The sequence below is a fragment of the Equus asinus genome, chromosome 1, assembly GCF_041296235.1.
Source record: "Equus asinus isolate D_3611 breed Donkey chromosome 1, EquAss-T2T_v2, whole genome shotgun sequence".
In the NCBI taxonomy this organism is placed as follows: Eukaryota; Metazoa; Chordata; class Mammalia; order Perissodactyla; family Equidae; genus Equus; species Equus asinus.
Genome location: NC_091790.1, coordinates 24,113,839 through 24,127,040, shown reverse-complemented (window position 1 = coordinate 24,127,040; position 13,202 = coordinate 24,113,839). Strand labels below are relative to the sequence as shown.

Below are 13,202 nucleotides of genomic sequence, written 5' to 3'. Positions count from 1 at the left end.
TACTTTGCACATCCAGCAATCGAATTGGCAGCTTTGCAAACTAATTCTTTACTCTAAGAGCCAAGTCACTCTTGGTAACAGCATCATCAGGAATAAAGCTCTTACTGTTAGCATTCAGCTGACACTACGGCTGATAACCCGCATGGCATGTGTGGAACCTAGCTAGACAGTCCCGAGCTGTCTTGACACCGTGATGCTCACCACACACACACACACACACATACACAAAACAAAAAAACAAAAGACAACTTGAGTCTATAAAGGAGCATGGGGACTTCAAGCATAAAGGAACAGAATGCTAGAACATGAAGACGCCATTTATACACATATGCTTTTCTGCAAGCCACCACACTTTAATTTTGAGGAAGAGGACTAGAGATCTATTGAAGAATTCATCCCTCGTGGCATGGGTTCAACACCTCAGGCTGCTGGGCTGAAAAGCCTCCTTATGTGGCTGCACTGCACTGCTGCAGTAGAAAGGAGGGCTGAAGACAAAACCCAGCAGAGACGGCAGGATTCTCTTCTTCCCCACAAAAGAAGAACTCCAACTGGTGGAGAGAAAAATGATCTTCCACACTGGAAAAAACAAAGTAATGACAAAAATAAAGGGGCGTTGTCGGAGCTCCCTGTTTTCACGACTTAGCTTTGGTATTTTAAAGATGAAGCCTTTCTGTTACATCACAGACACTGTAAGAAACCAACTTTACCTGAATGAGCCCTGCATGGTGGAAAGAAGTCTGTTGAAATGTGTTCTGCAGCCAATTTTTTCTTTTTTTTGGCGGGGGGGGGAGGGGGGGCGGGAGGCCTGGGGGAGGGGGCAATTAAAGAGTAAACACCTAATGAAACAAGCATCTCTAAAATTGACAAAACTTGCCATTGCCATCATTAGGTCTCCACATCCACAGGGACACTTAGAGGCGCTAACACTGTGTTCACATAGCATTGCCCTGTGCCAAAGGAGGTACATCAAATGACTCTCCTCTCCGCTTTTATTATGCCAACTCTGTGGTCCCTTATCTATGTCTGTGGAGCGTCCGCAGAGACAATCTGTCTGGGAGAAGACGTGTCTTCTGAGCAGAGACACAAAGGGAGTCGGACACTGCGACTTCACGCTGCATGAGACTAGGGGACGACAGCGTGCAGGATCAAAGGACACTGGAAAGCAGGAGAGCGGCCTCTGGAAACACTGGGAGGGTTTCAAAACATTATCGTGGAAATACACACACAGAGCACCATAGTTTATCCTTCTGGGGAGAAGGCAGCTTGCAAAGGTCTGCTTTGATGCGACCCCAACAGAAGGGAGTCGCCCTGGAACGGATCATAAATAATCAGGGGACACCCGGGGGGACATCCCAGGGGATGGGGCGGGGTGAGAGGAGCGGACGCAGGCCCTCTGTGTGGTCAGTACTCGCCGAGCGCTGGACAGTCACGCGCAGAAAGGGTGTCTGCACCGCGCTCTCGGTCCCTCCGCCCTCGACCGCCCACACCGCCCCAGGGAAGCCAGCACCGTCGGAACCCAGCACCTTCCGAACCCAGCCCCGCCCGTCGGAATGCAATACTACCGCAAGGAGCCCAGCCACGCGGGTTCAAGCCCAGCACCGTCGGAACCCAGCCCCTCCCGTCCGAACCCAGCACCATCGCAACCCAGAACCTTCCGAACCCAGCCCCGCCCGTCGGAATGCAATACCACCGGATCGAGCCCAGCATAGCCGGTTCGAGCCCAGCACCGTCGGAACCCAGCACCTTCCGAACCCAGCCCCGCCCGTCGGAATGTAATACCACTGGATCGAGCCCAGCACCATCGGAACCCAGCATCTCCCGAACCCAACACCGTCTGAACCCAGCCCCTTCCGAACCCAGCCCCGCCCGCCGGAATGCAATACCACCGGTTCGAGCCCAGCATCACCCCAACCCAGCCCCTTCCGAACCCAGCCCCATCGGAACCCAGCCCCGCCCGTCCGAATGCAACGCTCCGAGTTCGAACCCAGCACCGTCCGAACCCGGCACTGCCCATCCGCGCCCCGCCCCGCCCATCGGCCCCCAGCCGGGTGCGCCCGAGCCCCGCCCCGGCCCGGCCCCCCGCTCGGGCGGGCGGCGACGAGGAGGGCGGGGCGCGCCGGCTCCGGTGCGGGCGGGCGCAGCAGCACCTAGCGGAGGCAGCCCGAGGTGCGGCGCGGGCGCGGGGGCGGGCACGCGGCGCGGGGGCGCGCACGGCGGGGCGGGGCGGCGAGTGCGGGCGCCGGGCGCACACCGGCCGGCTGGGCTGACGGGGGCGGCCGGCTAGGCGCGGGGCCGCCGAGGCCGAGGAGCCGGAGGCTTCCGGGGCTGCGGAGCCGAGGGGCCGAGGGGCCGAGGGGCCGAGGAGCCGAGAGCGCGGGCAGCCGGCGCGCGGACCGTGAGGGCACGCGGTCCGCCGGCCCGTCGCCGTCTCCCGTCCGCGTCCCCGTCCGCGTCCCCGGCTCCGCTCCCCGGCCCCGCGCGGCCCGGGCGGAGGACGCGGCGGGAGGATGTCGGCGGGCGGCCGCGACGAGGAGCGGCGGAAGCTGGCCGACATCATCCACCACTGGAACGCCAACCGGCTGGACCTGTTCGAGATCAGCCAGCCCACCGAGGTGAGCGCCGCGGCCGGCCGGCGTCCTCCCGGCCCCTCCCCCGCGGGGACCCCCGCCCCCCGGACCCCCGCTGCGCGCCCCCCGACCTGGGGTGGCGGCGCGGGCCCGGCTCGGGGGGAGCGCGCTCACCTGTGTCCCGGGCCGGGGGCGGGGGCCGGGGGCGGGGTCTCGGGCCAGCGACGCCGGCTGGGGCCAGGATCGCGGGCCCGGGGAGGGGTCTCGGACTGGGGGCGGGGGGTCTCGGGCCTGGAGTGAGGGTCTCGGGCCGGGGGAGGGGGTCTCGGGCCGGAGGAGGGGGCTCTCAGGCCGCGGGAGGGGTGTCTTGGGGCGGGGGAGGAGGGTCTTGAGCCGGGATAGGGGTCTCGGGCCCGAGGAGGGGGTCTCGGGCCTAGGGTGGGGGTCTTGGGCCGAGGGGGCTCGTCTCGGGCCGAGGGAGGGAGTTCCGGGCCCGGGGTGAGGGTCTCTGGCAGAGGGAGGGGGTCTCAGGCCCGGGAGAGGGGTCCTCGGGCCCGGGGTGAGGGTCTTGGGCCGAAGGAGGGGTTCTTGGGCCCGGGGTGAGGGTCTCCGGCAGAGGGAAGGGGTCCTGGGGCCGGGGTGAGTGTCGCGGGCGTGGGGAGGGGTCCTCGGGCCCGGGGTGAGGGTCTCCGGCCGGGGGAGGGGATCTCGGGCTGAGGGAGGGGGCTTCGGGCGCAGGGTGGGGGGTCTCGTGCCAGGTAGGGGCTCCCGGGCTTGGGGTGAGGGTCGCGGGCCGAGGGAGGGGGTCTCGGGCCGGGGCTGGGGTGAGAGTCTCGGGCCCGAACAGGGGTCTGCGGCGGGCGGGAGGCGGGCGCTTGTCGCGGTGTCCGCGCGGACTGCGGCGGGGCCCGCGGCGCTCCTGACTGTGGTTGCGCGGACCTTTGTCACCCGAGCGAGCATGTGACCGGCGGCGTTTGGCTTCAGTGGGTTTTGAGAACTTGGGGGTTGGCAACCGCGAGTGTAGGGTAAATAGCAGGAAAGTTGTGGTCCTGGTGCGGATCTGCTGATAACGCAGCCCGGAATTGAACTCGGGGCAAAGGAGCTTTCCTCCCATTCGCTACTGCGGCTCAGGTGGGAGCGAGGGCGCCCCTCCCCCGGCCGGCGCGACGGGCGTCCGCGGGGCGGGCAGGGCCGGGGAGGGGACAGGGTCGGGGAGGGGGCGGGGCAGGGCAGGGCTGGGGAGGGGACAGGATGGGGGAGGGGGTGGGCATGGCCAGAGAGGGAGAGGGGACAGGTTCGGGGAGGGGGAGGGAGAGGGAACAGGATTGGGGAGGGGGCGGGGCAGGGCAGGGCCAGGGAGGGGACGGGATGGGGGAGGGGGCGAGCATGGCCACGGTGGGGGAGGGGACAGGATGGGGGAGGGGGCGGGCAGGGCCGGGGACGGAGGGGGACAGGATGGGGGAGGGGGAGGGCAGGGCCGGGGAGGGGACAGGATGGGGGAGGGGGCGGACATGGCCAGGGAGGGAGAGGGGACAGCATGGGGGAGGGGGCGGACATGGCCAGGGAGGGAGAGGGGACAGCATGGGGGAGGGGGAGGGGGAGGGCAGGGCAGGGTGGCTCGGTGTCCCCGGGCCCGCCGGCATGGCCTGGCCTGGGGTGGCCAGTCCTGGGCGTGCTCCAGAGCAAAGGAGGAAATCACACTTGCCCTCGGCCTGGGACAATGGAAGTTGTTTATAGCCGAGCTGCTGAAAGAGTTCCCAGCAGCTTTTTGAAAATGGATTTGAGTCCCGTCGGTTGGAATAGGAGCAGAGAGTGGAGGTGAAAGTCAGGGGGACCGGACCTGTGGGTCGTGTCCCCGGACCTGTGGGTCGTGTCCCCGCAGCGCGCGCTTAGCGCCGTGGTTCATTCCTCAGTCCGGGCTGTTGCGCAGACTCCGGCAGCATGAAATACACCTGACACGCGATTTGTGCCCTCTTGGGGAATTAGTGTAGTTGCATCTATTTTTGATCTGTTCTAATAGGTAATTCAAAGTTAGTATTATTTTGCTAAAATACCAGCTTTGGGTACCAATCATGTTGGGCAAATTTGAACATTCTCATGAAATTTAATCGTTTTTCGTATCATTTAACGTCAGTTTATATTTTTGAGTCAAGTCGACTTTTACTATTTCAACTTCTTGATTTTGCCTGTTCGGAAGGACTTCTTGTTTTCTGTGTTCTGGGTGGAGCTGTTCATCTTAATCCTTAGATGAATGCTGCTATGTTATCAGGTTCAGGTTGTGGATTTGAATACTGACATGTTAAGTTACCAGCGATTCACAGCTCCTCTTCTCTGATGATTCTGTGAGTTGGAGGCTAGGCAGCAGATTAATACTGTGTAGTTGTGTTCATTCATAGACTTCGTCGTGCGTCTTTGGAAAGGTGACTGTAGTAGTTCAGCTTCCAGGATTGTGTCATCTTTCAGAATAATGCGTTCATTTTTCTTATCTCCGGTTAAAAAAATTCAGGTGTAAAAAATTATCTTGGTGCACAGTTGTTTTTTCTGTTTGAATGGATTTATTTATCATTGCTTTTTTTGAGAGATTTCCCAAGTCTGGTTGAGAAAAGGAGGATTTTTTTTCAGTTGGCAATAGATAATTCAGTTTACTCTTAGAGATTTTAAATTGAGTTGGCATTTAAAAAATCTGGAATCAGAAGCAGATTATAGTTAATTGATTTCATTAAATTCTGTTTGTAAGTGCTCAATTGGAGCTTTTTCCCTCTATTTTCTTAGAGATATAAGTAGTTATTAAAGTAAAACTGGCCTGTCATTTGGAGAGCTACTTTTTTCATCGTTATTCTGCAGGTGAAAAGTTGCTGTGGGCCTGTGTTGAGGCAAAGCCAAAGTTGAAGGACTGTTTTTGAAAATGATTGTGTATTTCATTTAGTAGCTTTTTCCTCCCCACTTATACCTGAACATTTCTATTTCTAGAAATGATTCTCCAGGATTGTGTGAGAAAGCTTTTCATAATGAAATAAATTGGTTTTTTAAAATGCCCATATGTTATTTTTCTTAGTTTTTTCTTTATCTAGTCCTGGTTCACACTTTTTTCTTTTCTCGAGAACCTTTGCACACTACTGAGTTATTCTGGTCTAGGAAGTTAAACCTCACACTTATCATGTTGTCTCTTTCATTATGATGTAGATAAACTTATTTCATGTTAATAATTCTCTAAACCAGTCTTTCAAGACCAGCAGTTTTAATTTGCTTTATCAAAACCTGTGTCTGAAGATTTTTACCATCTCATGTAAATTTCTACTCTGGCCATCACAAATCCTACTTACTAGTTTTCTACAGGAATATAAGCATTGTACTGGCTTTTATTGTGTTCAGTAAGCGTTGAGCAAAGTTACTGCAGAATTTCCTCTGTCGGAATACGATTTATGCCTTATGTTTAGATATCTGGATGATCTTTTTATGTGTGTGTAGGAGAGTATAGTTGTAGTTTATTTTCTTTTGTTTGCTTTTTCAGAGGGAGACAGTGATGAGCATCTGTTCTCAACTTTTGTAACTCCGTAATCTCTGATTGGTGGTTTCTGGCGGCCTTGATAACCGCTCATAATTCTGTGGTTTCTCTATTTAGCAAGTTGATAAACTTGGCTTTTTGGATTACATTCGCTTTTTAAGAAAATTAGAATATGTTTAAAATCAACCTGGTTAAGTTTGCTTTTTCTTTCATATTTTCATTTGTGTGTGAGGGAGGGGCTTCCAAAGGGAAAGCAAGTTGTATGTTATCCTTGTCCATTTTTACCCATCGTCACTTGGATCCTAGATTCTTTTGGAATTTTAAAATGAGAGTTGGTGATCTAAACTTACCGTTGACGTTTTACCACCGGCAGATTGATGCTAAGCCGAATTAATATCTTGATTACTCTGGAAAACTATAGCTCATAATAAAAGCTTCTCAAAGCTTTTTAGTCCTGTTCTTTTCTTATTCTTCATGTTAAGGCTTTATTTCTTTTAGGGATTTCTAATTATTTATTATGACAGAGTGCTGGTAGCTGATTTTTACTTCTCATTACCTCCTAGAAGAGGGCTTCTCTGGTTATCCAAGATCCCCTGGGTGTGTTTTTGTTTAGCTTACCCCAATTTTGTCCTTATGGCTGTGGGTTTGTTGGTCTCCCTCCCTGATTACCTGAAGGAAAGAGCTTAGGGTTTTATTTTTTTAAGCATTATTCTTCTAATGCTTGTCTGTCACATGGTCAGTGCTCAATAAATATTTTGTGGAAAGAATTTGAATGTGGCTTCCTTTGTGTTTACCTTTATTCCTGACAAAACACAGGATATATGCTTTTTTAAAACTTAAGTGAAATTGTCTTTTAGATTCTTAAAGAAATGCAGCAACTATGTGAGGTGGTTGACCACTTTGCTTCATGAGATGTTTCTTAAAGTCATTTCTTTTGTTTGTTATTTATCGAGTCCATTGCCTTCTTCTTGCATTGATGGGAAAAATAACCTAGAATTTGTGTGGACACCCACATATGCTTTATTAAAGGTGAATGTGTTGTGTTTTCATACTTGAGTTAATCTTGAGAAGTCGCGTGGTGAATCATGTTGTCCAGAGATGTATGTGAAAAATAGCTTCTGGTTTGTGAGCAGAGGTGGAGTAGGAACTTGTCAGGTGAAGCAGTCATGAGTGCGTACGCACGGCTGCGTATGAATTCCAGACTAAGGCTCAGGTTCTCACTCTGCTTTTCCACACAACGTAATGACGTTGAAAACAACAGACGTATTACTAAACATTGGTCCTTCGCTGGATCTCTTATTGTGGTGATGGATGTGACTAATACAGAGAAAGGCAGTCGCAGGTGATGTGTTCTTAGTGTGTGTAGGTGTCTCTGTTCCTTTCTGGTTTTGTTTTTGGTACCTTGAGCCTCAGTGGCGCTTATAACCTTTGTTCTGTTTCCTGTCGTAACTGGTAAGGTTCATGCTTGTGTTGGTGTGAGCCTGGCAGTCTGAGGTGGAGCCCTTGTTTGACGTTGGTTATCTTAAATGAGACTGCATCCAGAGGAGCTTCAATTTGCTGTGCTCCTGCCAATGAAAAGTGATTTTACTTTATGCAATTTATAGACTTAATGGAATGTAGATGTTGTAACTATTGGCTTTTCCAAAACTATCAAATTTTGATTGCGGTTACTAGTGGAATAGCAGTAGAAGGGGTTCTTTCATATTCTTGAAAAAAATAGGAGTCACAGAATATCAGGATGTGGTACCAAATTGGTGGGAAGCTTAAGAAGAAAAGGTTTAAGCGTATGTCATTAAGGGTTTAATTGAGCACTTGTAGTGTGTAAAGCATTATTACTGGGTGTTGGTTATTATTCTGGTGGCATAGATTATTTCGTTTACGAGCAGTTTTATCAGACTTGAGCTTTGGCGTAACGTCAGAAAATGCTAATAAATAATATGACAATTATTAAGATAGAAACCTGTTTTCCTTTATTATAAATGAAGTGGATATGTGAGTAGTATTTGTGGAACCTTAATTGGAAATTGTTTTCAGGTTACATAGAGTCTGTTGATTTTTCTTCAAAAGTTTGCTATTTCTATTAGTTTCCTAGCTGATTGTATTTAGGATGCATTCCTTCACCTTGAAGATGCCTAGGACAGGGATGAAGATTTGTTTGACCCACATTTACACTTGGAAGTTAGATACAAAGCAGTGTGCCAAATCCCACAGTGCCACTCACCAGCTCAGGGCATGTCCCAGACTGTGGGCTGACACTCACAGGCTGGCGGGGCCTGAAAACGCGTTGGTAGGCCTCTGGTTGGTACTCCCACAGGTGTGAGTTGCCAGCAGCTGTGGACATGTTGTCATAGCTGGACCGTCTTTATGCATGAACTGGCCGTGGGCTGAAGCTTTCTCTTAACATTTCCAGTCGAATGTTGGGGGCCAACTAAAGCACGCTGAGCGCTGGTGCCAGGGACGCTTGCTGACCTCCAGTCATCTGGTTGAGGTTTTGTTCTAGCAGCAATAAAAATAGAAAACTTCACCCATCATTTCGGCATAAGTGATTGACCAAACCCATGCTGTAGTTTAATTTGGGAAGTGGCCACACTTTACAAGGTGAGAGGACACAGGTCTAGAGTGGTTCATGTGTCAGTCAGGAAGATGTCTCCCACTGTGAGTTGATTCCAGCAGGTGGGGAGGAGGGGAAGCCTCGCACTGGCGAGTTCACAGGTGTGTGTCAGGAAGGAAATCATTTAGAGGAACGAAGATTGAGTAGTTCACTCTGAGTGGAAAGTAGCCGAAATTTCTGTTCTTTTATTCAAAAGAAATTTAATGTTACAGAAAATTGTGTGTCTTACAGAAAATAAGATGTGAACTTTTGTGGACTTGTTTGCTTTTTCATGTTTTTAGGTTAAATAAACACAGCATGCTTTGCCTTCTGAATGTTGTCACTAGATTCTAGTTAAGGTGACCCATGGAACACTTGTGTGACTAATAATTATACCAGGACGACAGGCATGGACTGCGATTGTCGCCATAACTCTAGGTGTAAACAGGATGAACTTGCTGAGATGTTTGTGTGCTTAGTTTCTGAAGTCTCAAACTTCCTTAAGTTGACTAGGCCCCTGGTGCCCAGCTGACCTGGGCAGACCGGACGAGACCGTTCACAGGAGATCGGGTGTTTTCTGTGCTTTTTAAACCGTCTTCCACGGTGGCAGGGTGGAGGCAACCTGAGAGGGGCCCTGTCAGTGTTGAGTCCAGCTCTGCCGGCATCTCTGCTACAAACGGTGTCACTGGTGGTCGCGAGTGAGGAAGTCTTGCGTGCTTCCTGAAGCTCCACCTGAGAGTCTTGCGTGTCATAGCAGAAGCGAGCTGGAGCCCCAGAATTAAGACCCATGAAGAGACGCTCATTCGTTTCTGTTTGGGGTTTTGCTGGTGAAGAGCAGTCCAGTTGTCTTGTTCGTTTCGAACCGAGGCTTGTAGTTCTGTTGCTTGGTTTCATGCTTGTTCTGTTAAAGGAGAGTCAGACTTTCGCCCTTTGCGAATTTAAACCGTTTGTTCCTTCCAAGAATGTACTTTCTGTTTACCCTTGTTTGCTGATAGTGGTGCTTTCCACGATGACCTACCTATTATTCTTTGTATTTCCTGATTTTTACAGGAGAACCAATGAGGTTTCTGTCTTAGTTTTTTTTGTGCCGTTGTTGGCAGCCTTTGTACCGAGACCCGAGATTGCCAGTTCCCCTCTGGCTTTGAATCCGGTTCCGTATGTTTAGTAGAGAAGATGAAATGGGAGTAATAATAAGACCACTGTTGGACACAATCAATAGTTAAAAATTATTTTATTCTTAAAATGTATAACTTCTCCTGTATTCATGCTTAGTATAAAATCTATACATTGGGAAGATGTCCTTCAAATACGTTATTTTTAGGTGCATCTTGATATTATCTGAATAAATTTCTGAGTGCTCCTGACTTGGAGAACACTGTTTGTAAAAATATACCATACCGTGATTTAACATACGTTTACAATATACCAGGATTTTATATGAGCTCTTTAATGAGTTCTTAGGTTTAGATTACATTGCATTTTTCACATTAATGAATTTTTGTGTTGGCAAAAACTTCAGGAAATTATTGGGGTGATTATTTTTAAGAGATATTGGTAATAAAGTAAGAAGCAGTTATATGAAGGTTTCTAGTTTGAGCCTCAGTACTTTATTTTCATTTCTGGTACTACTTCTCCTTTGGAAGATTCTTTAATATTTTCCGTATTCTGTTACATTGAAATCTGTCTGTCTTATGCTTTGAATGGATCCTTTACTTGTGCCTGGTTTTGTGCCATCCTGCACTGACCATTTGGAAAATACTGGTTCACTGAGTTATGTGGATTTTCCAAATATTGGCAGATTTCTTTAGACAGTGTCAGAATGTCACATTTGTTAATATCACCACTGATCAGTAGAATCTTAAGTGTTGGGAAGCTCTCAAGCTCAAGGTGGATACCAGTTTTCCAGGAAGCATCGAATTTCCTGTCGCAGCTCACATTTTGTCGTTGGTGGTGTTGCCCTGGGCAGTGCTTGAAGGAACAGGCTGGCTTCATTCATTTTGGAAAGATGTCTGCCAGATGTTGCATCCTGATTGACGGTAGTTTGTCAACCATTCTTCCAGGTGAAAATGGAATTCTGTGAAAGAAGTGGCTCATTCAGGTCACAGCTTACACAGTTGCACAGGTGCTTTTTCTTGAGAGACCCGTCAAGCCTTGGTGTGCAGCCCAAGTAGAAGTTCTTTCTGTGCACTTCCCGTTTGGGCACATGGAATGTTGAACAAACGTGCACTCAGGAGTCAGAGTTCAATAAAATTCATCATTTTTGTATTTCATTTAAGAAAGACATTCTTCGGTGAAACTGGCATTTTTTTTAGGTGTGAGTGCATAGCAGTGAGAAGTGCTTGTCCGCTAGTCCAGTTTGATGCTGCAGCCTTGATTTGTGCTCGTGTGCTGTCACTTGCCCATCGGTGCATCCGACCATCAGCGTGTGTGCCGTCAAAGCCAGAGGCTGATGCCCTCGGTGTTAGTAGGGAAAGAGTGTCGACCTCACGTTGACCTGAACGGGTTCGTAGCCTGCGGTTTGAGCTGCTGCCCTGGAACGTTTAGTGAGGGGTTGTAAGAATCTTGGTTTGGGCTGGTTTTTAAAATACGTTGTAGGGTAGATATTAAAGTCTATTTTCATGGTATTTTCCAGCTAGGGCTATAAAATTCACAGATATGTAAACTGTGAATGAGGGCTCATTATGATGGAAGGGTAGATTTTAACATATGTTAATTTATTTTACATATTATTTTATATTTGTTTACTTCCTATATTTATTTGTAAATTTCTGTTTTAATTTTCGGTTATCAGTAATAAGATGCAGGCATTTACATTTTTGTGATGAAGAATACTGGCCACAACCCAGCTGGAAGTTTTATTACTGTAATTCACGCAGGATGTGACCTAGGCCGCTCCTCCTCAGGGGTCAGTGGCTACTGCAGAGCACAGTGGCGTCTGATGTGTTCCGTGTCGTGGGTGGATGTGATGTTTGATGTGGGCTGTGTCTTCTGGCACTTGTGCGTCCTTTCAGTCTGGCTTCCCAAGCGTAAGCTCTGAATTGTGCCAACCATTGACTCTGTGAGGATGTCTTTTTTCTGCTGTTTTTGGTTGTATTTTCCCTCAGCTTTAGTATATTTCCCAAGAGAGACATACAAGCACAGACGGATAGTATTTATATTCTAAACCCTCCATGCACAGGACGGGATTTTAATACTTCAAGATATTATATGAACGTTTGACTTTTTAAAGTGCATGTGGTAAAAACATAATATTAGAATATTGAATTTGTTTAAGATTAGCAACACTTAAGATTAGTTTATCTACTCAGTGGCACCTTGTTTTGCAACAAATATATTGTGCTGTTAATTCATGGCTAGGTGTTAGTTCATTTTGAATTTTTGGTGACCATTTCTTTTCTATAGATAGCATTACTAAATTATTTTGATGATACACTATTTTTAACCTGTTTGTGAAACTTGTTTCTTAATAAACGTATTGTTTTAGTTTATGAGGGTAATAACATGCAGATAAGAAATCTAAGTTAGTGAGTAAGTGACTGTGTAAGTGGCTCCTTGTAGACCAGCTCAGCTGTTGCTTCTTCAGGAGGAGGGGCCTGCCAGGAGTACCATGGACAGTGTTTTTACCATATTTAATCTTTAGGACCTCCAATCTTTAAAAATGTGTTTTTCATTCAAGTTTGGCAAAGGTGGCCTTGTTGAGTTCATGGTACGGTTAATGTGCTTTTATGCCAAACTTGCTGATTTCACTGTTTAAAAATAGTTTTTTATTACCTTCATGAAATTGTTACTTTTGGAATATCAGGGACAGTAAAATTAAGACCAGAAAATCTGGAAAAGCATTAAAAAACATGATGTTATTGGAGCCGGCCTGGTGGCATAGTGGTTAGGTTTGTGTGCTTGGCTTCGGTGTCCCGAGGTTCACAGGTTCTGATCCCAGACACAGACCTACACACAGCTCATTGTGCCACGCTGTGGTGGCATCCCACGTACAAAATAGAGGAAGATTGGCACAGATGTTAGCTCAGGGACAATCTTCCTCAAGCAAAAATAGGATTGGCAACAGAGCTTAGCTCAGGGCCCATCTTCCTCACCAAAAACCCCCCAAAAACATATTATTTTATGGTTTACTTTTGAAGTATATTCTTGAAAATAATAGTTAGACATGAAGGAGTTAATGCATTTACTTCACTGTAGTAAGATTATGCATTTAAAAAGATTTGGTTTTTTATTATGAAAATAATATACTTACTTTAGAACATTTGCAAAATTCTTGAAGTGTGCATGTGTGTTCAGTTGTATCTGCTTATTAATTATTTGCATTTTTAGCCAGTACTGAATTATGTTTCTTAACCACCCAAATGTCTGTCAGGAATCCAGTTTTTGAAGGCTACCTAGGTTATTCTGCTAATAACTGTAATGCTCAACGTTTTGTGAGTGCGTCCTCTCCACACACCTGCAGTGGTGCACATGCTTTGCATGTTCCTGTAGCAGTCCTGTGAGAGGGTGCTCCTGCTCTTCTCCTTTTTGGATGAAGAAACCA

At 48.3% G+C, this 13,202-nt stretch overlaps 2 protein-coding genes across 26 annotated transcripts in view; one reads left to right on the top strand and one right to left on the bottom strand.

The window, feature by feature from the left end:
• Positions 1 to 309: 309 nt before the first annotated feature.
• Positions 310 to 3,660, bottom strand: LOC139046051 (uncharacterized). 2 transcript variants are annotated; one of them, XM_070516832.1, is made up of 2 exons: positions 2,742 to 3,660; positions 310 to 576 (listed from the first exon to the last, which is right to left on the bottom strand). In XM_070516832.1, the coding sequence occupies exons 1-2, from the start codon at positions 3,525 to 3,527 to the stop codon at positions 421 to 423; spliced, it is 942 nt and encodes a 313-aa protein (XP_070372933.1). In that variant the 5' UTR covers positions 3,528 to 3,660; the 3' UTR covers positions 310 to 420. The 2 variants fall into 2 exon arrangements, 1 of the variants encoding a protein (XP_070372933.1); XR_011505628.1 differs by lacking the exon at positions 2,742 to 3,660 and adding an exon at positions 708 to 832 and having other exon boundaries at positions 441 to 576.
• The window catches only part of AFDN (afadin, adherens junction formation factor), a 141,360-nt gene continuing 130,244 nt past the window's right edge, over positions 2,087 to 13,202 (top strand). For 11 of the 24 annotated variants that reach the window (XM_044761302.2, XM_044761294.2, XM_044761287.2 and 8 more), the window contains exon 1: positions 2,207 to 2,612. In XM_044761302.2, coding sequence (XP_044617237.2) covers positions 2,508 to 2,612 — 105 coding nt within the window. In that variant the 5' untranslated portion in view covers positions 2,207 to 2,507. Of the gene's footprint in view, positions 2,167 to 2,206; positions 2,613 to 3,521; positions 3,699 to 13,202 lie in introns of those variants that run through there. The other 13 variants (XM_044761303.2, XM_070516323.1, XM_070516243.1 and 10 more) reach the window with 6 other exon arrangements.